At 45.2% G+C, this 27500-nt stretch overlaps 1 protein-coding gene across 11 annotated transcripts in view; it reads left to right on the top strand.

The window, feature by feature from the left end:
* LOC121566958 (roundabout homolog 2-like) overlaps nucleotides 1–27500 on the top strand; it is a 300354-nt gene that overhangs the window by 147727 nt on the left and 125127 nt on the right. For all 11 annotated transcript variants that reach the window (XM_045214703.1, XM_045214692.1, XM_045214661.1 and 8 more), the window contains exon 3: nucleotides 27085–27242. In XM_045214703.1, the coding sequence (XP_045070638.1) occupies nucleotides 27085–27242 (158 nt within the window). The remainder of the gene's footprint in view (nucleotides 1–27084; nucleotides 27243–27500) is intronic.

The raw sequence follows: 27500 nt of genomic DNA, 5'->3' as shown, positions 1-27500 counted from the left end.
ACCGTAGATTGTCCACAATCATATTGTCTCAGTCTTTTGAAAAAGCTTGCTCTCATTCGAAAATGGTTCTAATGAAGAGGAAAAAAATGATGAAATTGCATCATGGACAAAAAAACAGGGCTGATCACAAGTGGGACCAAAGAAAGCATATGCATTTGTCCGTTCTAAGGCCCCATCCTGACATAAAGACAGTGGTTGTGCCAGCATAGTGCAAACCCTCTGCAACAGTCTGGTCACCTGGTGGATGTATGGGTCAGGCTGGAGGTCCTCCCTTCTCCCCTGGGAGTCTGGTCTGGTCTCTCTCCCATCCTCCTGCTGCTCTACCTGGCCCGGCTCCACTCCTCCTGCTCCACCAACACTAATTACATCTCAAATGGTAATAGATGAGTCCTCGTTAGCCGCTCTCACCCCCTTCAAAGATTCACAAACATCCATCTGAGTGCCCCAATTCTGCTGGATCTCCCCTTCAAAGAGCTGGACTTCACAGAGAGAGAGGCTGGGGGACTAAGTCACTAATTACTGCTGCTGCTGCATAACAGATCCAAACGACTGCCCTGCACACCGCCTGTCTTATACAGCGCCTTGCAAAAGTATTCATCCCCCTTGGCGTTTTTCCAATTTTGTTGCATTACAACCTGTAATTTAATTGCATTTTTATTTGGATTTCATGTAATGGCCATATACAAAATAGCCCAAGTGAAATGAAAAAAAAATCCATTAGTAAAAAATGGAAAGAATATGGCACCACAACAAACCTGCCAAGAGAGGGCCGCCCACCAAAACTCATGGACCAGGCAAGGAGGGCATTAATCAGAGAGGCAACAAAGAGACTAAAGATAACCCTGAAGGAGCTGCAAAGCTCCACAGCAGAGATTGGAATATCTGTCCATAGGACCACTTTAAGCTGTACACTCAAAAGAGCTGGACTTTAATGAAGAGTGGCCAGAAAAAAGTCATTGCTTAAAAAACAAAAGTAAGCAAACACGTTTGGTGTTCGCCAAAAGGCATGTGGGAGACTCCCCAAAAATATAGAAGAAGGTACTCTGGTCAGATGAGACTAAAATTGAGCTTTTTGGCCATCAAGGAAAATGTCTGGCGCAAACCCAACACCTCTCATCACCCCGAGAACACCATCCCCGCAGTGAAGGATGGTGGTGGCAGCATCATGCTGTGGGGATGTTTTTCATCGGCAGGGTCTGGGAAACTGGGCAGAATTGAAGGAATGATGGATGACGCTAAATACAGGGAAATTATTGAGGGAAACCTGTTTCAGTCTTCCAGAGATTTGAGAATGGGACGAAGGTTCACCTTCCAGCAGGACAATGAACCTAAGAATACTGATAAAGCAACACTTGAGTGGTTTATGGGGAAACATTTAAATGTCTTGGAATGACCTAGTCAAAGCCCAGACCTCAATCCAATTGAGAATATGTGGTATAACTTAAAGATTGCTATACACCAGCGGAACCCATCCAACTTGAAGGAGCTGGAGCAGTTTTGCCTTGACGAATGGGGAAAAATCCCAGTGGCTAGATGTGCCAAGCTTATAGAGACATACCCCAAGAAACGTGCAGCTGTAATTGCTGCAAAAGGTGGCTCTACAAAGTATTGACTTTGGGGAGGTGAATAGTTATGCACGCTCAAGTTTTCTGTTTTTCTGTCTTATTTCTTGTTTGTTTCACAATAAAACATATTTTGCATCTTCAAAGTGGTAGGCATGTTGTGTAAATCAAATGATACAAACCCCCCCAAAATTAATTTTAATTCCAGGTTGTAAGGAAACAAAATAGGAAAAATGCCAAGTGGGGTGAATATTTTCGCAAGCCACTGTACTAAATCAAATACAATTATATTCGACATGTACATAGTTTACAGCAGGTATAAAAGGTGCAGTTAAATGCTTACGTGCTAGCTCCCTCAGCAATGCAGTACGATATCGATATCAATAATAATCAAAAGTCTTGTTAAATCTAGAATTCATTAATCACATTAGCTCACTGTCTAGTTGGGGCTCGACATAACCCAGCTGCTAATTCCCTGGCATTACAGAAATAAATATCAGAGTTAGCACTATCCTAATCAAAGCCAGTTTTAGCCCCTGACTGTCTGTGAATGTTGAAGGAAATGATGCATATTAAAGAAAGACAAAGAAATATGCTCTGATTACAGTTATGGAAAAAAGGCTGGTGGTCCTGCGTTAAATGTCATTAATGATTCCTCCGCCAAATTGGCCTAATTATGGCCAAAGCTCGTTATTGAATTATCTTGAGTTCCGTTGAGTGTGTCATCTCTCTGCGCTCGATATTAAAATACGAAATGGAAATTCTGTGTGTTGGAGACTCCCTTAATGGGATGAGAATATATCTGAAATACTGTCTCTCTGCTATTGCAAGGATTTACTGTGTCAGCTTAAAAGAGAGTGGTGCTGTATGAATTTGATTAAGACAACCTCCTGCCCAATTTGTAGGGCTCATATCAGTCCAGTTGGTTGTTGTGTTTCCTATATGAATTGCCTTGTTTTCTCGCCTGTTGAAATCCTCTGGGGCAAATTATGCAAAACAAGGAAAATAGGTTATCAATATGAAAATTACATATCGACTGTTGATATATGTCAAATTCATACAGACACTTGAAACCCCACCTCTTTAAGGAATACCTGGGATAGGATAAAGTCATCCTTCTACCCCCCCACCCCCTCCCCACCAAAAAAAAAAAAAAACATATTGTAAAGTGGTTATCCCAATTTGTAAGTCGCTCTGGATAAGAGCGTCTGCTAAATGACGTAAATGTAAATGTAAATGTAAATATATCTTCAGCATCCAGTTTATTAGCTCAGATGTGTGGTATCTAAGGCCTCTGTAGATTGTTTAAGTGATTTTAATTCCTCAGAATCCCATTTGATTGAATTACTTTTTGTATGGTCTTTATGTTGTGTTGGATGTTGTGAATGAGCTGGAGTCAACAGGAAGATTAGCAGCAGCTCTAATTGTGGTGTGGTTTACAATGGAGGTCTGGTGGGTTGCATCGATCCAGCCAGATAAATAATAATAAAATGGAAGTAAAGTGATGCAGGGAAGGAAGAGGCTGTGAGGAGAGAGAGAGAGGCCTCCTGGTTACTGAAGGAATGATGTATTGATTGTCTCTGACAGGGCGGGTGCAGACCAATCGATGGTTATATGTGAGAGGAGGCTGTTAGGAGATTCTTCCAGGTCACACGGGTCGCCCAGACAACTGGCACTGCTGCTGCTGATGGGAGAGAAATTAACTCATCACCCGGATGGAGGGATGAATGAATTAGAGGATGAAGGGAAGGAATGCATGGATGAGAGGATAGATGTAGAGAGGGAGAGGTAGGGTAAGGTAGGGTAAAGCGAGAGGCGCTCGAGGGATTACATGCCTATTAGACCAAGCCTGTTCATTTCTATATGGATACATGACGGAGCTAGGAGGAATGAGCCGACTCAGGCTACTCTACTCCAGACCAGACAGACAGTGCCATGGGGAATGAAATCCTCATGCTAATCGGATTAGCTGGTACATCTTACCAAGTACAGTAGATGCACTCGGCACGGACATAGAGAACCCTTCATCTAGTGTTGGACTCCTTAAGTTTAAGAGAGAGAGAGAGAGAGAGAGAGAGAGAGAGAGAGAGAGAGAGAGAGAGAGAGAGAGAGAGAGAGAGAGAGAGAGAGAGAGAGAGAGAGAGAGAGAGAGAGAGAGAGAGGAGGAGTTAAATGGAGGATAATTACAGCAGTGTAAAATAAGAGTTTTGATGGAGAGAAAGAGAGAGGTGAAATATAACAGGTAATACATCAAGGGAGGGAGGGAGGGAGGGAGGAGGTGGACTATGTGCCTGTAGGGACTGGTTATTTGGAAGATACAGAGACAGAGGAGAGTTATGGTCTGTTAGTCTCTCTGCAGCCCGGCCTCCAGCCCTCTAGACCTCTACAGCCCCAGCATGTCTCTCTCCTCTCCCCTCTAGACCTCCACAGCCCCAGCATGTATCTCTCCTCTCCCCTCTAGACCTCCACAGCCCCAGCATGTCTCTCTCCTCTCCCCTCTAGACCTCCACAGCCCCAGCATGTCTCTCTCCTCTCCCCTCTAGACCTCCACAGCCCCAGCATGTCTCTTTCCTCTCCCCTGTGTACACAGGCTCTTGCCTGGCCAGCACTAATTGGTTGGATGTGTGTTAATTTATTCCAGACATGAGTGGTGCCTCTTAATGGAGGTGAAAGGTGTTGGCCTGACAGTGAAGTGAGGACTCACAGGAGAGTGATCTACTACACAGAGGGTAGATGGTCAAGAGACAGAGGCTGAGTGGAATAGAACAGTACTACATAGTATGATAAATGGCAATTTATGTTTTACCATTTTCCTTGTGAGGTAATTGCATGGAGGGAGGGGTAGAGAGAGTTATGAACAGTCAACATATATTGTTTCTACATCATTTTGATTGACTTCAATCACAAACACGTGTGCAAGTGTTTATCCCACACGCACCACACCAGTACAGGGTGGTGTTGATGTAAAACACACAATAATTACCTGGGTAATGGGGGCTCTGATGGTGGTTCCTGGGGTGAATACTAACCACGTTCCTATCACTGAGGTAATGTAGTTCAGGCGTCTCCCTCCTCAACAGAGAGCTACCATGTCACTGCCGCTCCTTCCCACACTAACCAGGGATGCTCCCACCTCTATCTTCCTCTACCTCCTCCTCTAACCAGTGATACTCCACCTCTATCTCCCTCTATCCCCCCCTCTAACCTGTGATACTCCACCTCTATCTCCCGCTATCTCCTACCAGCTCTTACAGTCTCACGTCAGAATTAGACGTGTTTCATCCATGTTTCTCAAATGTCAACTTTCAAAGTTGTTTATTTTTAAGGTTAGGGTTAAGTTCAGGCATTAACTCTAAATTCTTAAAGTTAGGCATTAACCCCGAATGGTTAAGTTAAGGGTTAAGGTTTGGGATAGGCTTAAAACAAAAATATCAAAAGCTACTTTTGGAATCAGAGGCAGATGCTTAGGCCCATCCGCCATCGCCGTCCACAACGCCCTAGAAAAAAACGAAAACCTACTTGATGGTAACAGTGCTCACTGTTGCCCCCTAGTGGCCAGTTTCCACATCATCACCCGACGTTCTCAGTCGAATACTGACTTGTATAACAGGTGACCTGTCTGCTATCTCCCCTTCTAACCAGGGATGCTCCCACCTCTATCGCCCTATTCCTCTCTCTCCCCCCTTTTTCTCTCTCCTTCCTTCCTTCCCTCCCTCCCTCCTTTCTTCCCTCCCTCCCTCCCTCCCTCCCTCCCTCACTCGCTCCTTCATGTATATTCAGCAGCGGTCTGGGGGGTCTGGCCAGCCCATCTGTGTGTGTCTGGGTCAGTGCCTCCTAGAGGCTGAGGCGCAGCAGAAGGCCCTGTTCTGACACTGTTTCCCACCAGCCCAAACCCAGTAATGACACCCTGCTTTTAACATTGATTAGATGCGCTCCGTTGCTTCATTAATGTAATGGAGGGCACATATCAAAGTAGAGGTGGACTTTCTATAGTCATTCTGAGGGTCATTATGTTCTTTGTGTGTACGCGGCAGAAGAAAGGTGGCCGGCCAGAGGACACCATGCAGAGAGCGACGCAGGCCCTATGTAAAAACAGACAATCTCCACATTTAAAGATATCCTCTGGAAGATGGATTCCCGGTGGCTTGTTATGTCTGTTCTCTAGTCACATATGGAGGATGGAAAGCAGACCCTCATCTCTCTATTTCCTGGATTTAGTTATGTAAGGCTTCAGGCTGATTCTGAAAAGCAGATAGATCACACACAGAAAGCATCTTCCCTGTCGCTCGTTGACTAAATTGCTCTACAAATCCTGACTCCTGGTATGGGCTTCTCCCTCTATGGAGTCAATATTGTCTGACAGAGAAGTCGCTGAAATTAGATTAAATATTCAATAATGCGAATGCAAATGTATTTGATTCGTTAGCCTAAACTGATCAAATCATTGTCTAAATCAATGGCTGCCTCTACTGCTCTCCCGCTCGCTCTCTCTCCCTCACACTTTTCCCCTCCATCTCGCTTTGTTTATTTCAGTTTATGGCACTATTCAATATGGTGGTATTTTCCTATTCTGGGTATATACAGTATAAAGCAGACAGCCTCAGAATGGTGACAGTGATGTGTGTCTTCAACCAGCCCAGTCTCAGGCAGTGGAGAGAAGACATCAAGCACATCTTTTGATGCCTGGCTGCTGTGGCAATGGAGCAGAGCACCGTGCTCTGCAGAATGAACGCAGCAGCGATTGCCGCCACTATGTTCCTCTCTTTCATGTGGCTGGGAGAGATGGATGGTGTCGTCGTCTTGACGACATCAGTCCCAGCTCTAAAGGTGCATCTGTTTGATGAGGAGGGATACGGCTGACAACATCCGGCTGATTGTGTAAAAAAACAGCAATAATCTCAATTCAATAAAGTCCTGTTTGGAGCAAGATGTTCTTATTGCATGGTGTGATTTTTATTTTATTTTTAAGATGCATGTCTACACATCCCAACATACCACTATACATACTAAAACATACCAGCATATATATATATATATATGATCTGGACGATATGGTAAATATAGGGATGTGCCTCCGTTTGCAGATATATTGTGATGGATTAGGCTTTGGTTGCCAAGTAATTTCACGCTCATCTGTTTGTGTTTAGCCCCCTGTGGTGAATATGTTAACCTTGAGTGACTGGGGGACCAGGGCTGTTCCACTATCCACCCCAGGCCTCCCCCTACACCTCCCTGTGCTCCCCGGCAGGGGGCAAGCTGACAGACAGACAGACAGACAGACGGACGGACGGACGGACGGACGGACGGACAGAAAGACAGACATCTATCTATCTATCTATCTATCTATCTATCTATCTATCTATCTATCTATCTATCTATCTATCTATCTATCTATCTATCTATCTATCTATCTATCTATCTATCTATCTATCTATCTATCGTCTCCCGAGTGGCGCAGTGGTCTAAGGCACTGCATCGCAGTGCTAGCTGTGCCACTAGAGATCCTGGTTCGAATCCAGGCTCTGTCGTAGCTGGCTGCAACCGGGAGACCAATGGGGCGGCGCACAATTGGCCCAGCGTCGTCCAGGGTAGGGGAGGGAAAGGCCGGCAGGGAGGTAGCTCAGTTGGTAGAGCATGGCGTTTGCAACGCCAGGGTTGTGGGTTCGATTCACATGGGGTATGAAAATAAAAAGAATAATGTATGCACTAACTGTAAGTCGCTCTGGATAAGAGCGTCTGCTAAATGATGTAAATGTAAATGTCTATCTATCTGTTCATCTCACTGAGCTAGTTAGTAAGCTGATAATACAGCTGCATCTAATTGGGTTTTACAGCATCCTCAGTCCCACCATACACATTCATTACCCATGGGATTCATGGTCTGGTTCACTCTGTGCGGCTAACTCACACACATCAGTTCACATCACAGTGTGTGTGTTTGTGTCTTCCCCCTCTCTCTACCATTCCCAATGATCTTTGTGAGACCCCAGTGTGGGCTCTGTGATTGTGGCTGGGGAAAAGAGCAGTTCAGGGGTGTGTCTTTGAGGCTGTGGTGGTGCTAAATGTCCCTGTTTTATAGAGGTCCTCTCCCTTTAATGGCTCCAGGGTTTGCAATGTCATGAAATCACTCTAACCCTCCCCTGACCTTGAAGTAATCAGACTATGAGAATATGTTTCTACCATTTAGTTCCATTGATTCTAGGCATGGTTGGGATTGTATTATAGTGCAAGATGCAGGGATTCTACCAGATCCACACTCAAATATGTTGCATAGAAGCATAGTATGAATATAAGTTATTGATTTAGTCCTATAAGGTTCATATGACATGAATTAAACCTAAATGTCATCAGCAGACCCTCTCTCATCCGCTGTCATCAGCAGACCCTCTCTCATCCGCTGTCATCAGCAGGCCCTCTCTCATCCGCTGTCATCAGCAGACCCTCTCTCATCCGCTGTCATCAGCAGACCCTCTCTCATCCGCTGTCATCAGCAGACCCTCTCTCATCCACTGATGATTGCACCATCTCTAGATTTTGGCATTATAGACTTGCATGCTTGATGCTTCAACACACAGACAGATATGGCTATAAACCCCAGCCATCTACACTAGGTAATGAATTAGAGGAGGGAATGGAGGAAAAGTCCAGCCTAACAGTCTAGAGTACTAAAGGCTGGATTCCCAATATAGGCCAGTGTGTGATTACAGAATAGAGACTGGTCTTAATGTGGTCTGTGGATGAGATAGATGAGATAGCCTGCAGTGGTGGAACATTTAGATCTCTCTCTCTCTCTCTCTCTCTCTCTCTCTCTCTCTCTCTCTCTCTCTCTCTCTCTCTCTCTCTCTCTCTCTCTCTCTCTCTCTCTCTCTCTCTCTCTCTCTCTCTCTCTCTCTCTCTCTCTCTCTCTCTCTCTCAATTCAATTCAATTTCAATTCAATTCAATTCAATTTAAGGGCTTTATTAGCATGGGAAACATATGTTAACATTGCCAAAGCAAGTGAGGTAGATAGTAAACAAAAGTGAAATAAACAATACATATTAACAGTAAACATTACACTCAGAAGTTCCAAAAGAATAAAGACATTTCAAATGTCATAGTATGTACAGTGTTGTAACAATGTGCAAATAGTTAAAGTACAAAATAAATAAACATAAATATGGGTTGTTTTTACAATGGTGTTTGTTCTTCACTTGTTGCCCTTTTCTTGTGGCAACAGGTCACAAATATTGCTGCTGTGATGGCACACTGTGGTTTCTCACCCAGTAGATAGGGGAGTTTATCAAAATAGGGTTTGTTTTCAAATTCTTTGTGGATCTCTGTAATCTGAGGGAAATATGTGTCTCTAATATGGTCATACATTTGGCAGGAGGTTAGGAAGTGCAGCTCAGTTTCCACCTAATTTTGTGGGCAGTGTGCACATAGCCTGTCTTCTCTTGAGAGCCAGGTCTGCCTACGATGGCCTTTCTCAATAGCAAGGCTATGCTCACTGAGTCTGTACATAGTCAAAGCTTTCCTTAAGTTTGGGTCAGTCACAGTGGTCAGGTATTTTGCCACTGTGTACTCTCTGTTTAGAGCCAAATAGCACTCTAGTTTGCTCAGTTTTTTTGTTAATTCTTTCCAATGTGTCAAGTAATTATCTTTTTGTTTTCTCATGATTTGGTTGGGTCTAATAGTGTTGTTGTTGTTGTCCTGGGGCTCTGTGGGGTCTGTTTGTGTTTGTGAACAGAGCCCCAGCACCAGCTTACTTAGGGGACTCTTCTCCAAGTTAATCTCTCTGTAGGTGATGGCTTTGTTATGGAAGGTTTGGGAATTGCTTCCTTTTAAGTGGTTATAGAATTTAACGGCTCTTTTCTGGATTTTGATAATTTGCGAGTATTGGCCATTATTTGGTGTTTTTCGTTGTACACAGAGGATATTTTTGCAGAATTCTACATGCAGAGTCTCAATTTGGTGTGTGTCCCATTTTGTGAATTATTGGTTGGTGAGCGGACCCCAGACCTCACAACCATAAAGGGCAATGGGTTCTATAACTGATTCAATTATTTTTAGCCAGATCCTAATTGGTATGTCAAATTTTATGTTCCTTTTGATGGTATAGAAGGCCCTTCTTGCCTTGTCTCTCAGATCGTTCACAACTTTGTGGAAGTTACCGTGGTGCTGATGTTTAGGCCGAGGTATGTCAAGTTTTTTTTGTGTTCTAGGGCACCAGTGTCTAGATGGAATTTGTATTTGTGGTCCTGGCAACTGGACCTTTTTTGGAACACCATTATTTTTGTCTTACTGAGATTTACTGTCAGGGCCCAGTTCTGACAGAATCTGTGAAGAATATCTAGGTGCTGCTGTAGGCCCTCCTTGGTTGGTGACAGAATAACCAGATCATCAGCAAACAGTAGACATTTGACTTCAGATTCTAGTAGGGTGAGGCCGGGTGCTGCAGCCTGTTCTAGTGCCCTCGCCAATGTGTTGATATATATGTTGCAGAGGGTGGGGCTTAAACTGCATCCCTGTCTCACCCCACGGCCCTGTGGAAAGAAATGTGTGTGTTTTTTGCCACACACTTGTTGCTTGTGTAAATGGATTTTATAATGTCATATGTTTTTCCCCCAACCCCACTTTCCATCAATTTGTATAGCAGACCCTTATGCCAAATTGAGTTAAAAGCTTTTTTTTTTATCAATAAAGCATGAGAAGTATTTGCCTTTGTTTTGGTTTGTTTCTATTTGTCAATTAGGGTGTGCAGGGTGAATACGTGGTCTGTCGTATGGTAATTTGGTAAAAAGCCAATTTGACATTTGCTCAGTACATTGTTTTCACTGAGGAAATGAACTAGTCTGTTGTTAATGATAATGAAGAGGATTTTCCCAAGGTTGCTGTTGACGCATATCCCACGGTAGATATTGGGGTCAAATTTATCTCCACTTTTGTGGATTTTGGGTGATAAGTCCTTGGTTCCAAATATTGGGGAAGATGCCAGAGCTAAGGATGATGTTAAAGAGTTTAAGTATAGCCAATTGGAATTTGTGGTCTGTATATTTTATCATTTCATTGAGGATATCATCAACACCACAGGCCTTTTTGGGTTGGAGGGTTTGTATTTTGTCCTGTAGTTCAGTCAATGTAATTGGAGAGTCCAGTGGGTTCTGGTAGTCTTTAATAGTTGATTCTAAGATTTGCATTTGATCATGTATATATATATTTTTTGCTGTTTGTTCTTTGTTATAGGGCCAAAAGGAGAAGTGGTTTAGCCATACATCTCCGTTTTGGATAGATAGCTCTTCGTGTTGTTGTTTGTTTAGTGTTTTCCAATTTTCCCAGAAGTGGTTAGAGTCTATGGATTCTTCAATTACATTGAGCTGATTTCTGACATGCTGTTCCTTCTTTTTCCGTAGTGTATTTCTGTATTGTTTTAGATATTCACCATAGTGAAGGTGTAGGCTCAGGTTTTCTGGGTCTCTATGTTTTTGGTTGGATAGGTTTCTCAATTTCTTTCTTAGGTTTTTGCATTCTTCATCAAACCATCTGTCACTGTTGTTACTTTTCTTCGGTTTCTGTTAGAGATTTTTAGATTTGATAGGGAGGCTGAGAGGTCAAATATACTGTTTAAGTTTTCTACTGCCAAGTTTACACCTTCACTATTACAGTGGAACGTTTTGTCCAGGAAGTTGTCTTAAAAGAATTGCATTTGTTGTTGCCTAATTGCTTTTTGGTATGTTTCGGCAATACTTTCCTTCCATCTATAGCATTTCTTAATATTATTCAGTTCCTTTGGCTTTGATGCCTCATGATTGAGTATTGCTCTGTTCAAGTAGACTGTGATTTTGCTGTGATCTGATAGGGGTGTCAGTGGGCTGACTGTGAACGCTCTGAGAGACTCTGGGTTGAGGTCAGTGATAAAGTAGTCCACAGTACTACTGCCAAGAGATGTGCTATAGGTGTACCTACCATAGGAGTCCCCTCGAAGTCTACCATTGACTATGTACATACCCAGTGTGCGACAGAGCTGCAGGAATTGTGACCCGTTTGTGTTGGTTATGTTGTCATAGTTGTGCCTAGGGGGGCATATGGGGGAGGGAATGCTGTCACCTCAAGGTAGGTGTTTGTCCCCCTGTGTGCTGAGGGTGTCAGGTTCTTGTCCAGTTCTGGCATTTAGGTCACCACAGACTAGTACATGTCCCTGGGTCTGGAAATGTTTGATTTCCCCCTCCAGGATGGAGAAGCTGTCTTCATTAAAGTATGGGGATACTAGTGGGGGGATATAGGTAGCACACAGGAGGACATTTTTCTCTATTGAGATCATTTCCTTTTGAGTTTCTAGCCAAATGTAAAATGTTCCTGTTTTGATTAATTTAATAGATTGAGTTAGATCTGCTCAATACCAAATTAGCATAGCCCCTGAGTCCCTTCCCTGTTTCACACCTGGTAGTTTGATGGATGGGACTACCAGCTCTCTGTAACCTAGAGGGCAACCAGTGGGTCCGTCTCCTCTATACCATGTTTCTTGTAGGATGACAATGTCTGTATTTCTGATTTCTTTGGTGAAGTCCAGGTTCCTGCTTTTTAGGCCAAAGGCAGATGACCTCAGGCCTTGGATATTCCAGGATGAAATAGTGAAGGCTTTGTGTTCCATAAAGTGTCTACGTTGTTGGTCGTGTGGTTTGGCCTTAGGCCAGTAATTGTGAGCAGAGCCTGCTGAGCATCTGGGCTAGTGTAAGAGTGGGGGTTGGGCCTGTTTGCCTGCTCACGGCCTGGGCGTATGTATGACTTTCATGTTGAGGCCCTCTTTGCAGGAGTGGGGGGCATGGGGTGGGTAGGAGGCGCATAGGTCTGATCTGAGGGGGCCTAAATGGGGTGTGGGCATGGTTGACTTGGGGGGGGTGTTCATTGGTGGGGTTGGGGGTGTGGATGTGGCTGATGATGCTGTGGTCCCACAGGTCTGGGAGAGTGTCTCGCTGGTCTGGGCGGGGTGTCTGTTGATCTGTTGCTCCTGTGTGAGGTGTTGGGTATGCGGTTGAGGGCGATATCCTTTAGGGTCCGGGCGAAGGTGGGCACTACTGCCTTGTATAGGTGGACCTGGTCGTAAAGGCTGTTCACGTCCAGGGTGGAGTGGTGGGCCAGGTAAACATTTGGTTTTGATGCACAGTCACGGGAAATACTTGTGTTTACCTGCTGTATGGTAGCAGGGTGGAAGTATTTTCATGGTAGCAGGGTTGAGATAACCACTTGTGCGTTGGGGAAAGTAGAAGAAGCTTTTTCTATCACTCCCTTGAGTGCTGTGGCCACCCTTTCCTGCTGTGTTCTCAGGTTGTTTGTGCCTGTGTGTATTATTATGTGGCTGGGTGATCCTAGTTGGTCCTCAGACAAAAGGTCTAGGGCGCGCTGGGTGTTTGGACACCAGAGTTTAGACACTGTGTTTTTGGGAAAAGGTCTCTCTCTCTCCCTCTCTCTCTCGCTCTCTCTCTCTCTCTCTCTCTCTCTCTCTCTCTCTCTCTCTCTCTCTCTCTCTCTCTCTCTCTCTCTCTCTCTCTCTCTCTCTCTCTCTCTCTCTCTCTCTCTCTCTCTCTATATATATATATATATATATATATATATATATATATATATATATATATATATATATATATATATATATATATATATATATATATATATATGTATATATCTCAATTCAATTCAATTTAAGGGCTTTATTGGCATGGGAAATGTATGTTAACATTGCCAAAGCAAGTGAAGTAGATAGTAAACAAAAGTGAAATAAACATTAAATATTAACAGTTAACATTACACTTAGAAGTTTCAAAAGAATAAAGACATTTCAAATGTCATATTATGTCTATATACATAATGGGTGGATGACTAGCCAGAGCTCATTGAATGATCTGTTCATTGAGAATCCATATTGATTGTGTTCCTCAGTGTCTTGTGGTCATTGTTCTCTTATGGTTGACAATACGGAATCTGAAAATAGAACTGAACAGAAAACACAGATCACACATTGGGAGTAGAAGTGTCATGCAGAGAGTTGTGTCTCACATCCTACTGTATCTGCACCCTAGAGAGCTGTGGGATTCTGGGAGCTCTGTGTTGTGTGTTCAGCCCCAGCTTCAGCCTGCTATCATGTCCTTCCTGTATAGGTCATCTGTGCCCTGGATCAGCCTGCTATCATGTCCTTCCTATATAGGTCATATGTGCCCTGGAACCAAATCGTATCCCCTCCTCTCCTTTCTGCAGTGGAGTCAATAATGTTGGCAGAACTCCAAATAGCATGGATTAGAACTTGTCTCATTAACTTTGTTCCTCTCTCCCTACATGACTAACCTGACAGAGAAAGAATGGTCCAACACATAGAGGCAGAGACTATAGGACGAAGAGCCTCAGCATCAATACAGTCAACCCACTACCAGCACTGTTTAATCTCATCCTGTGATGTTACAGCCTGAGAAAATCACAGGAGGAGCACAAAATAAAAAGAAAGAGAGAGAGAGAGAGAGAGAGAGAGAGAGAGAGAGAGAGAGAGAGAGAGAGAGAGAGAGAGAGAGAGAGAGAGAGAGAGAGAGAGAGAGAGAGAGAGAGAGAGAGAGAGAGAGAGAGAGAGAGAGAGAGAGAAGCCATGGTTTAAACACAGCGTTCTGCTGAGAATGGCAGTCAGTGGTGTGTTTCAGATTGTTTCCCATTTGCATGATAATATAAGCAGGAGGTAGCTACGTGACACACACACACAACTTAACACACATACCTTAACACACACACACACACACACCTTGACATACAAACACACACCTTGACATACACACACCTTAACACACACACACACACACACAATTTAACACACACACACCTTGACATACATACACACACACACACACACACACACACACACGTTGACACACACGTTGAACACCAGGGGTTATATGGAGTTAGGTCTTCGGAAGGCTAGATTAGCTGATTGGATGTCCCAGGGTTTACAGCGTGTCTTGGAATGAGATTAAGACTGGTTACATATTCCCGCTCCACAGACAGACAGGTTTCATCAACCTGGCCAACCATGCATGATGTGTCTATACAGGTACCTACAGTACATCTCCAGCTGTATTGTGGCAGTAAGCTGATTATGGCTGGGACAAACACAATTACCCAGGCTTCCCTGTAATGCCATTAACAGGAATTGGATTGTGAAAAGGGAATTAGAGCTGAAATGGTTATGTGGAACCTGTCTAGTTTAGGTCTAGGGTCTGTGATTTGTTCAAGACTAAAGAGGGGAGAATGTTTTAGAAACCGTTCACATGCTCCACTAGGAAGCATAATGACAAACATGCCCTTGTGTAAAAATCTGAGCAGGTGTTAAAAGTCGTTGTTATTGTAGGCAATTCTGTTTATATGCCTTTCACATAGGCTGCACATAGAGAACTGGTGTGTGTGTGTGTGTGTGTGTGTGTTGTTTTGAGTGTCACCCCAGTTTGCTTAGCACAGTGAAAACTGAGTAAAGTGATGTGTTGTCATCAGTGCTGCTGGTTGGTGCCAGAGAGTGCAGTAGAGAGTCTCTGTGTGGAGTAAGTGTGTATGTGTGTGTGTGTGTGTGTGTGTGTGTGTGTGTGTGTGTGTGTGTGTGTGTGTGTGTGTGTGTGTGTGTGTGTGTGTGTGTGTGTGTGTGTGTGTGTGTGTGTGTGTGTGTGTGTGTGTGTGTGTGTGTGTGTGTGTGTGTGTGTGTGTGTGTGTGTGTGCGCGCGCGCACGCACACGTGTGTGTGATTAGGTGTGCCATATGTAGCAGTGATTTGCTGAGCAGGCAGGGCTGCCACATATGTATCCTTAGTATTTATTTGTAGTAGCTATGTTCAGCATCCACACACACACACACACACACACACACACACACACACACAGTACATACATTCTCTAGTTGTGCAATAGGCATCGATGCATACAGAGACACACTCTATCTCTCTCTCTCTCTCTCTCTCTCTCTCTCTCTCTCTCTCTCTCTCTCTCTCTCTCTCTCTCTCTCTCTCTCTCTCTCTATCTCTCTCCCTCACCCTCACCCTCTCTCTCTCTCTCACACACACACACACACACACACACACACACACACACACACACACACACACACATGCATGCACACACTTAGCCATGTGGGCGAGGCTGCTGTAAAGGTCATCTCTGTATCCAGTTTCATTTTCGCTCTTCCTCAACAGTTAAGATCTATAAAGCGGTCAATAAATCTATTTTAATGTCTCTGCATCTGGGCTACATGTGATTTAACACCCTGCCTGCTCTGCTATCCTCTGCACTGCTATCCTCTGCTCTGCTCTGCTATCCTCTGCTCTGCTATCCTCTGCTCTGCTCTGCTATCCTCTGCTCTGCTCTGATATCTTATGGTCTGCTATCCTCTGCTCTGTTAGCCTCTGCTCTGCTCTGCTATCCTCTGCTCTGCTATCCTCTGCTCTGCTCTGACAGACTTAGACCTGATGGAATTTCACTCACCCCTCCTCACAAGGCACTGAAGGCAGGCTACTCCAGACCCTCAACCACTGACTCCAGGTCAGAATATAATAGTGGACCTAGATTGGGACCTGTAAAGACCACACTGACTCCAGGTCAGAATCTAATAGTGGACCTCGATTGGGACCTGTAAAGATCACACTGACTCCAGGTCAGAATCTAAAAGTGGACATGATTTGGGACCTGTAAATAACCTATTACGGTTCTGATCTGGAGTCATGTTAGGGAATGTGTCACCTGTGAGGTAGAGTGTGTTATAAAAGGTCTGTGGTAGTGTGGCTGGTGCTTCCTTCCACTAGGCTGTATGTGGGTATTGATTGAGGGGAAGATGATCTGAGGGGGACATTAGTAGGATGGAGGTGATGGAGGAGTGATGGAGGAGAGATGAAGGAGTGATGGATGAGAGATGGAGGCGAGATGGAGCGGTGTTGAAAAGGAGCAGGAACAGGGAGGGAAGGACTGTAATGATCACCTCTCTAATCATCATGCCTCATACACACATACAGCCCCTGGCTGCCATGCAGTATAGTTTACACACACACACACACACACACACACACACACACACACACACACACACACACACACACACACACACACACACACACACACACACACACACACACACACACACACACACACACACACACACACACACACACCATCAATAACACAACACACAAGGAAGCCAAAGCAGCAATGACTATGAGCATGTCTACAATAACATAATATAATATTAAACGTTACAAAACCCAGGTCTTGTTTGTCTGTGTGTGCAGTGGTGCATATGGTGCAGGGTCTGCATCTGAACATGACTGGGTGGGGCTCAGAGGATGATGGGTGGGGATCAGAGGATGATGGGTGGGGCTCAGAGCATGATGGGTGGGGCTCAGAGCATGATGGGTGGGGATCAGAGGATGATGGGTGGGGCTCAGAGCATGATGGGTGGGGATCAGAGGATGATGGGTGGGGCTCAGAGCATGATGGGTGGGGATCAGAGGATGATGGGTGGGGCTCAGAGCATGATGGGTGGGGCTCAGAGCATGATGGGTGGGGCTCAGAGCATGATTGGTGGGGCTCATAGCATAATGGGTGGGGCTCAGAGCATGATGGGTGGGGCTCAGAGCATGATGGGTGGGGCTCAGAGCATGATGGGTGGGGCTCAGATAGTGGGCAGGGATAGTGATAGACACAGAGTTAGTGGGCAGGGATAGTGATAGACACAGAGATAGTGGGCAGGGATAGTGATAGACACAGAGTTAGTGGGCAGGGTTAGTGATAGACACAGAGTTAGTGGGCAGGGATAGTGATAGACACAGAGATAGTGGGCAGGGATAGTGATAGACACAGAGTTAGTGGGCAGGGATAGTGATAGATACAGAGTTAGTGGGCAGGGTTAGTGATAGACACAGAGTTAGTGGGCAGGGATAGTGATAGAGACAGAGATAGTGGGCAGGGATAGTGATAGGCACAGAGATAGTGGGCAGGGTTAGTGATAGACACAGAGACAGTGGGCAGGAATAGTGATAGACACAGAGTCTCTCTGTATTCTGCAGTGCAGTGTGTTGTGTAGCTCCAGTGTACAGGGCTCATCAGAGCACGCTAGATAAAAGCGCTCATCTCCAGCAGAGAGCTTAATTAAAAGAGGGCTGCCGCTGAGGAGTGACACCTTTTACAAGCTCCCAACGCCTCTCAGCCTCTCAGCCTGCCGTTACTGCCAATGCAATTACTGAATTACAGGCCCGGCCCATAAAACAGACAGGGAAGGAACTGCCGCAAATAGGCAGGTGTTAAGGAAAATAGAACGACGCTATTAAAGACTATATAAAGATTCACATGGAGTCGATTCTGCAGAATCGCTGTTGGGGTGGAGGGGAGGGGGGATGGTCGTTTTCACAGGAGATAAGAGTGCAAGAGTGACGCTTGGAGCGAGAGCTATTGAACAGTCAAAAGTGTGTGTGTGTGTGTGTGTGTGTGTGTGTGTGTGTGTGTGTGTGTGTGTGTGTGTGTGTGTGTGTGTGTGTGTGTGTGTGTGTGTGTGTGTGTGTGTGTGTGTGTGTGTGTGTGTGTGTGTGTGTGTGTGTGTGTGTACAGGTACACAGTGTGTGTGGGGCTCTCAGGGAATCCATCCCTGCTCTGTGAATCTGAACACACTGCAGCAGTCAGTCAGTCAGCCAGGCAGGCAGTCAGTCAATCAGCCACAGCATCCTGGAGATTATTTTTCCCCTCTAAAGTCACCTCCTCAATGTCATTAGAGCACATCACAAATAGACTGGGGCTAGGAAAACTGACACTATGGATAACCACCAAACACTACACACACACACACACACACACACACACACACACACACACACACACACACACACACACACACACACACACACACACACACACACACACACACACACACACACACACACACACACACACATTCAGTCTAACACTGCATGACTTTCTCTAGACTGTCCCAGCATTACTGAGATTCTAGTGTTAGTCTAGCAGAGTAAGGTACCTGTGTGTTGTTTCTAACAGTAGCAGGTCATTCTCAAGCCCAGCTGGAGCAGTGTCACCTGGCATCACTTCTACCTGAGGGGCTACAGGAGAACACTGTGGGGGTCAGCTAACTATAGCAGGGCATGTGAGAGAGATAGAGGGATGGAGAGTGATGAGATGTGATTACTGCATGACAGAGGTGTAAAAACAGAATGGGTTGAGGAGAGGTGAGATGAGGAGAGTCAAAAATGGTGGCTATATTTTAAGCTCAATGCTTCCACTGTAAAGTAAAGAGAACTCCAGCAGTGAACGTATCTGAAATTGCTCTCTGCCTTCCCAGTCCTTGGCCTACTGGCTTGCTCCATCTAATCTGCACTGTTTGACTGTTTGGACGGTAGCATTCGAGCACAGTTGAGTAGGTTGGTAATGGTAACCCATACCACAGGCTGGAGGGACACAGTTAATGAGGGGCCTATGCATCAGCCTCCCTGTCCAATGTGTCAGGCACCACTGATCCAATGTGACATGGCTGCCTAAATCCCCTCAACCATGACCTGGGGCCAGGAGGGTCCAGGGATACATTTACATCCTGTCTGAAAAACACAGAGCAGTAATGCAGTAATGCTGCCCATGGCCAACGGGTTTCCTAGGCTGTCCCAGAGGTGGGTCTAGATGTGGTCTCTGCTCTGAGACAGACTAACCAGAATGCTGTGTGGTAGTATTCTAATGGAAGGAAGGAAGGAGTCTCCTGAGAAACTCCTTCTCTTTTTCCCCTCTTTCTTGCTCTCTTTTTGGCTGAGGAGATTACCCATGGGGCAATGCAACTCCCGATATGCCCAGACTATATGCCCTTGCAATAAAGAACAATATAATATGTGTGTTTAAAAAAAAAATGCTTATATTGTCAAATATGTATCTATTTTTCGGAATGTGTAAACCACATCAAGAGTGTCATTACTGAAAGATCACGTCATAAAAAACCTTCACGTATATGGTTTTTCATCTATAGGATTAAACTGTTGTGTTCTGTTTTCCATGTTACAGTATGGTGTCATTGGATCATTAGAGTGTGTTGAAGTGTTTCATGTGAATAGCTCATCTGATCTGTAGATTACGGGACTATGTCTGATCTGAGTGGCTTTCTATGGGATTTCTCTTGACCACATAGAGGCTGGACAGCTGAACTAGCAGAACAATTAGACGTGATTACATACAGTACCATATGAGTCATTATCCCCAACAGATATCACAGCTTCCTCCAATGCACATTCTCAGAACTCCTTCATGTGGCATTTCTAGGAAAGATGTTATTTTCCATCGACTGCTCAGGTCGAGCCACTCCAACCCGTTGCACAAAACGAATACACATTCTGAGTCAGACAGGGATTTTAATGGCCCTGAGCAGCTCAAATGATGAGCTGTTTTATCTGTAGACATCTGGATGGGAATCAATGTTGCCACTGTCTCTGGTAAACTCAATAATGCAGGCTTTTCCAGCTGCTCATGGAGTAGTATTTCCAGTTTACCAAGTGCTTTTACTCAAAGCATAATGTTTACCTCTCAACATGTCTTAATATCAACCAACAGCTGGCCCTGGCATGCCACGTCCTTCCTCCTCAGACAGCAAATCCTCTCCTCTCCTCTCCTCTCCTCTCCTCTCCTCTCCTCTCCTCTCCTCTCCTCTCCCTCTCCTCTCCTCTCCTCTCCTCTCCTCTCCTCTCCTCTCCTCTCCTCTCCTCTCCTCTCCTCTCCTCTCCTCTCCTCTCCTCTCCTCTCCTCTCCTCTCCTCTCCTCTCCTCTCCTCCTCTCCTCTAATTCAACTACTTAGTCACTCAGTCACTCAGTATACTTGGATGCGTCTCTGTCTGTCTGTCTGTCTGTCTGTCTGTCTGTCTGTCTGTATGGCTGTCTGTCTCTTTGTCTGTATGTCTGTCTTTGTGGTGGAATTGGCAGGAAATCTCCTCTACGTCTTTCCCCCTCCTTCCTTCCGACTCTGAAGTGTCCATTCAGGGCTGAGCGGAAGTTGAGCGTCAGCACAGCCCCATCCCTTATCAAGCCAGGCAGAAAGGGCCATGGGCACATTGTTCCTCTGTATCAGCCAGCTCCAGTTACAGCACGCTCTGCACATCTGGCAGCCGCCACACAAACACCACAAACAACCAGGCAGAAGAGGAAGATGCAACACAGTGAAAACTGAAGTGGCCAACAAAAGATACAATTTGGGGGAAATAAATGCATGTTTCATTGTATTGCTTGTTAATTATAGAGCACTGTGAAGAGAGGGAAATGTAGTGGGGCATCGCTATTTATTATGCAAATGTATTCCGTTTTAGTCACAATTAAGTGATTAGAAAGCTGTCGTTCTCTTTCTCACTTTCTCTCTTTTTCTTTGCTTTTCAGCATATTACTGTAATGAAGCCATTACTTCTGCAAGTGAAATTTTATGAGTTTTTAACTAACATTTTAATGAGCTATATATTACCATAAAGCATGGATTAGCCTAAATTGAATTTGGGGAGTGTGCATTGGGAGGGAGGGGAGGGGATACGAGGGGAGAGGTTCATTAAATAGTTAATTATATTGTTTCTCCATCACACTGTATTCCATGGTATGGGCATCCAGTAGAATCCCGTGGCCGGTGCTTTCTGTCTTCTGCCATTACGGTGCTGGCCAGCGGGGGCCTCATTAGGCCAAATTAGGACTGCTGGGTGAAAAACGAGCTTTGAAGGAGGGCTGTGTGTTAATGAGTGTCTGTTTAGGCCCTGTGTACAGAGGCAGGGAGACCCTCACAGCGTGGGGCAGAGTTTGATGGAATGTGCCGCCTCCCCCCTCCACTAGTTAATTGACACCCTCTGTCTCCTCTCTGTCTCTGATGTTTGACCTTCCACCATGTTCTTCCTCTCACCATCTCCTGTTGTGTTGTCCTCCTCCTCCTTCTCCTCCTCTACACTCCCTCTCTTCACTTCACCTTTCACCACACTTGCTTTTCTCTCTCTCTCCATCCCTGTCTATAACCCCATTAAAAATGTAGATATCATTGTCATATCACAACCTGTTTTCCCCCAGCGCCATATCACACCACTCCCTATGATATGATTTCCATATTTCCTGGGTCTTATCTGGTGGGCTGACAGGTTTATTTAGGACACCCTGGCTAGTAATCTAGAGATAGGAGGAGTGGTGAAGGAGATGGCATCAGCCTGGACATGGTGTGTGTTACATGATAGGATGAGCTGCATAATGACTCCATATATAGAGGTAGAGAGGGAATGGAGAGAGAGGAAGAGAGAAAAGTAAAGGGAGGAGAGAGAGAGAAGAGATTCTGTGATTCTGAGATTCAGAGTGTTTAATAGTCACATGTACAGGGTTAAAGGTGTGATCGAAGGGTACAGTGAAAATCTTCGGCTCCAACATGCAGGAGGACTAAGTGAAATAAAATAATGAAAATGGTAATAAAAACACAACAACAATAGAAATAGAAATAGCACTATATACATTATAACTGTAGCAGGGATGAATAAAACATTTCCATTGGGGCGGAGGCAGAGTAAAGCCTGTTGGGGGGAGCATGACATAGGGGGAGCAGCATGACCATTGAGGGGGTGTGGGGACCAAGTGAAATAAAACAATATAAATAATAATACAAATATGAATAATAATATACATATTAAAAACTACAACAGTGGTGCTTGTCATTGAGGTGGGGGCAGAGTAAAAGTCAGTTGGTGGGGTTGGGGAATGTCCCTAAGGGAAGCAGCAGGTAAGCTAAGTGAACGTTGAGGGGGTGTGGGGGGAAAATGTCTATAGGGGGATCGGGGGGGCCGGGGGGTGGAGGAGAGGGGTAGAGGTCAGCCGTTTCTCTGTGCTGACCTCTGACCCCATAGAGGGATATGAGGGGGGTAATTTCTGCATCTGGATGGGGGGCAGAGGTTACCACTGGCCAGTGGGGGGCCCTATGAGATGTCCGGAGTTACACAGAGATCTGCCACTGAGACAAATGGAGGCCTTCGCTCTACACCATGCTGCACCCAGCGCTACATTATATTGCATCCTTCAGCGTCTACAGCCAGTAATACAAAACACCAAATGACTCCACAGATAGCTCTAGTATTGTTGGTGTAAAGTGACAGATATATTACCTCTCTTGTCTAAAGGCATATAGTAGCATTGTAATAGCACTCTGGATGGATTGAGCAGAAAAAGCACTTCTTCCCAAGCACTGAATGCTGTTATCATAGCTTGGAGCTAGCTATTAAAATACACTCCAGGAACAATATGTGTGCAGTGTTTTTTCCTATCAGTGTGTGAATAGGAGGCGGTAGTGATATCGGTGGGACTGGATGGTGGTGGTGTAGAGTGGAGTGGCTCCAGGCCTGAACAGCAGTGCTGTAATCCCTGTGTGTTTCTCAGCCCTGACCTGTCAGGAAATATATGCATGGAGAGGGAGCCCTTTACTGCATTTGATGGGAAATAAATGTTATAAAAAATATATCTCTCACATGAGTAATTCAGATGGATGCCCTGTGGCTTTAAGAGAGGCTGTGTACAGTTCAGTATGTGTGTGTTTATGCTTGTGGGCTTGTGTGTTTGTGTGTGTGTTTGTGTGTTTTTGTTTTGTTTGTGTTCGTATGTCTGTGCATGTGTGTCTGTCTGTGTTGTGTTCATTTGTCTATGAATGTGTGTTTGTGTATGCCTGTGTGTGCATGCCTGTCAGATGGTAGTATCGTCATATAAAACAGGAGGAAGGAAAACAACGGTTTAGACACCAACCCGTAGCATTGTGACAGGGAGCGGGAGTGCACAGCCTTTGTGAAACAGCATCAGACACAGTATGCTGGCTGGACGGCCCAGTCAAGGTTCCCCACTCATCTTACAAGACAACTGGTGTCATATTCCAGTGACTAATATTCTGGCTCGTAGGAAAGGGGGTACAGAATCTGCCTCTACACCCTTCTCTGTTTATGTTTCTACCTACCACTCTGTAATGATGCTACTGTTGGTTGTAGTGTTGTTGGATGTTTTCTGAGTCTTCTGTATGGGTGAGAGAGAGGCATTAGAGCTAGATTAGGGCAGCAGGTAGACTAATGTTTAAGTGTGTTGGGCCAGTAACCGAAAGGTTGCTGGTTCGAATCCTCCCGTCGATTAGGTGAAATGTATGCTGTTGTGCCCTTGAGCAAGGCACTTAACCCTAATTGCTCCTGTAAGTCTGCTTAAAATGTAGATGACTTCTGGCACAGGCCTCTGACTGCTAGTGTAAGACTCTGGCTGTTAAAAAGTGTTGTGTGTTTTCCTTTTGGCAAGGCCCCTCTCTTCCCCGCTCCGACGCTGTTCCACAGTCCAAGGCCCCTCTCTTCTCCGGACTGCTGCTGTTCCACAGTCTCTCTTCCCCGCTCCACCGCTGTTCCACAGTCTCTCTTCCCCGCTCCGCCGCTGTTCCACAGTCTCTCTTCCCCGCTCCGCCGCTGTTCCACAGTGCATGGCCCCTCTCTTCCCCACTCGTTTGCTGTTCCACTGTGCAAGTTGCAACTTGACTCTTTCCCCTTTAAGTGTGAAAGTTGACGCAGCACCAGATGCAGAGCTGCCAATTTACTGTGCTTTACCCCCGTCTGCTGCTACCCTCCACCCCACTGCTTTCCTGCTGCCTCCTTAGGTAGTTGGAGAAATAAATGAATATGTCTGCCGATGGCGGATTCATATTTTTCTGATATGGGTTTGTATAGCCTGCAGCCTGACTGACAGATGTAGCCTTTGCAGGCAGAAGGGTATGCATATATAAATATGTAATATTAATCACCAGTAAGCACACTGGCAGGAATTTGGCCATGCTACCTCCATGGGAGGTGAGGTATTTTTGGAGGGGGAAGAGCTGTAGTTTTCAGTGGGATAGAAATGCAATTATGTCAGACGTCTGCCTGGCGATATGGGCCTCAGTGCCTGCAAGCCCCGGAGTTAGAGCAGGAGTTCAGATCCTGTACATACACATATCCTCTCACCCTCTCAATTATACATACCAGACACACACACACACACACACAGCAAACACACACAAAAAACCACACACTTTCACAAACTGCACATACATGCAAGAAATGGACTGCTAAACAGTAGTCTAATGAAGGCATATGGTCAGTGGTAATCATCATGTAAGCAGAAATCCTAGGAAGATGCTCTGGACGTTCTTATTATTTGGTACAGGTTGGATCCAATCAGGCTTGAAGGTCAGGATTTGAAATGTGTAAGTTATGTTTGAATGTGGGTGTGTTTTCCCTGCTCATCTCTTGTACATGCATCTGTTCAAAGCATTCTGTTAGTATTACAGAACCCAGAACCAACACACAACCGTAATCCTCTAACCCGAATACACATCATCTGTTTGTTGGCTAATAGCGGTTGGGAGCTCAGTGTTTGGAAGTGTGTCTGTTTGCAGGGGTGTGTTGTTTTGTTTGTTTGTATAGGGGGAGGGGCTTGGTAGATTTGCAATACTGTAGAACGCGTACAAACACACATAATATAACATACACTTTGTCTATTAGATATTTGTTCAATTTCTGGACAGAAACCCATTGGCCGCCACATAAAAAAATAAAAATAAAAAAAAGAACACAAACACAAATACCAGAACAATAGGCATTAGCCACAGTGGCCAGTCCATCCCGGTGGTATGATTTCAGAAAGCAGGTTTCTGTTTGTGATGGAAACAGAGGAACCAGGAAGGCTGAGGCTCAAGTCTCCACCCTGTCTATATGTCTGTCCAGGGGGTCCATCTCTCTGGGGCTGGCTAATCACAGCAACTCTTCAGTGCAGAGTGTTGCATCCTAGCTGGACCAACAATGGGAGGGACCCCCACCAGAGCCACTGCTCTATATCTCTCTCCCAATCCTTCTCTCTCTCATTTGAATTTGTGTCACACAAAAGTCCCCCTATGTACCCCGTTTCCATCCCCTGTTTCCATCCCCCGTTTCCATCCCTGTTTCCATCCCCTGGAAAAATGAGTTGAAAGCTTTTTCCCTCCCTCCCTCCCCTTCATAAATAAATAAATAAACAGACAATGGTGTTGTGGGCCTTGTAGAGCAGAGGAGAGGAGAGTAGAGGAGAGATGAGAGCAGCGCACTGGGACCTATTATACCACTCTAATCCAACCCCTTCTCCCTGTGTGTGTGTGTGTGTGTGTGTGTGTGTGTGTGTGTGTGTGTGTGTGTGTGTGTGTGTGTGTGTGTGTGTGTGTGCAGGCAAGCGCCATGGGGGATTTGCACAAGAACCTGTGGTGCTGCCCTTAATTTAGGACTCCTCAAACATCCCCTTCTTCTTTTATCCATCACACATGTCCCCAGATACACGACTGGAATCACCGCCCGACATGACGCAATTCCTCATTTGGAATTCTGTGGATTTGGTTTGGGTTAAGCGGGAAAATGTCAGCTTGAGTGCGCCCAGCATGTTCTAGAATGATCCCCAATTTGTGGCTTTAACAAGCAGCCTGAGCTTTTAAGGTAATATTTTCTCTGTGAAAAAAGCTCTTTATGTCTGTTCAGTGGTACAGTGTTTTCTGTAATACTGCAGAGCACAAGGACATTTGCTAACATGCACTGAGTATACAAAACATTGCTCTTTCCATGACATAGACTGACCAGGTGAATCCAGGTGAAAGCTATGATTCCTTACTGATGTCACTTGTTAAATTCACTTCAAGCAGTGTAGATGAGCAGACAGGTTAAATAAGGATTTTTAAGCCTTGAGACAATTGAGACATGGATTGTGTGTGTGTGTGCCATTCAGAGGGTGAATGGGCAAGACAAAATATTTAAGTGCCTTTGAACGGGGTATGGTAGTAGGTGCCAGGCGCATTGGTTTGTGTCAAGAACTGCAACGCTGCTGGGTTTTCACGCTCAACAGATTCCCGTGTGTATCAACAATGGTTTGGGGGGGTGTATGAGACACTGATACAGGTGTAGTCTCTAGTATCTAATGGGGGTTGAGGTGTATTGTAAAGGGTTAACATGAACAGCCATTGTCTGGTTGACAATGAGCAGGCCTGTTCTGTGTGTATGACAGAACACTAGACAGGCTGATAGGGGATCTGTGTGACGAAAGGGCTACATGAGGGCGATTAGATAGCGGGGAACATTGTTTGCCAGACCACCCATGGACAGTGTGTGTGTGTGTGTGTGTACTATGCCCATGGTACTGAGCAGTGCTGCGCCCATGTGAGCTCTTTGATGTGAGTTACACCATGCTTCAGGGCATTCTGTGTGTGTTTGGACTGCTGCCTCCGCTGGGACCTCCATTAACTCCAATTAGCTGCTATTTGTGCTAGACCAGTCAGATGAAACCTCACATCTCAGTCTAACACACAGCAGCATCACCTCACCAAGCACTCACCACACACACTCACACACAGACATTGCCACTTATTGCGTAAAGTTTTTGCAGAGATGTCTAGCTAAGTATTTGATCAGATAAAGTGTTTCGTCATTGCAGAGCCTTCTCCGCAGGCTCACCCTCCCTCTCTCTTCTCCCTCTTTGTCCTCAGTGCTGCGTGATGACTTCAGACAGAACCCTACAGATGTGGTGGTGGCAGCGGGGGAGCCGGCCATCCTGGAGTGTATCCCCCCTAGAGGTCACCCTGAACCCACCATCTACTGGAAGAAGGACAAAGTACGCATTGAAGACAAGGAGGACAGGATCACTGTAAGTACTACTACTAACTAACCACATAATACTATCTAACCAAGTACTACTAACTAACCACATAATACTAACTAACCACATATTACTAACTAATCACATAATACTAACCAACCATGTACTACTAACTAACCACTTAATACTAACTAACCATGTACTACTAACTAACCACTTAATACTAACTAACCATGTACTACTGACTAACTAACCATGTACTACTAACTAGACACGTGCTACTAACCAACCCCTGGTCATAGACCT

This window comes from Coregonus clupeaformis, chromosome 5 (genome assembly GCF_020615455.1).
Source record: "Coregonus clupeaformis isolate EN_2021a chromosome 5, ASM2061545v1, whole genome shotgun sequence".
Lineage (NCBI taxonomy): Eukaryota > Metazoa > Chordata > Actinopteri > Salmoniformes > Salmonidae > Coregonus > Coregonus clupeaformis.
The sequence above is the reverse complement of the archived record's forward strand: the minus strand, read 5'-3'. Positions and strand labels throughout refer to the sequence as shown.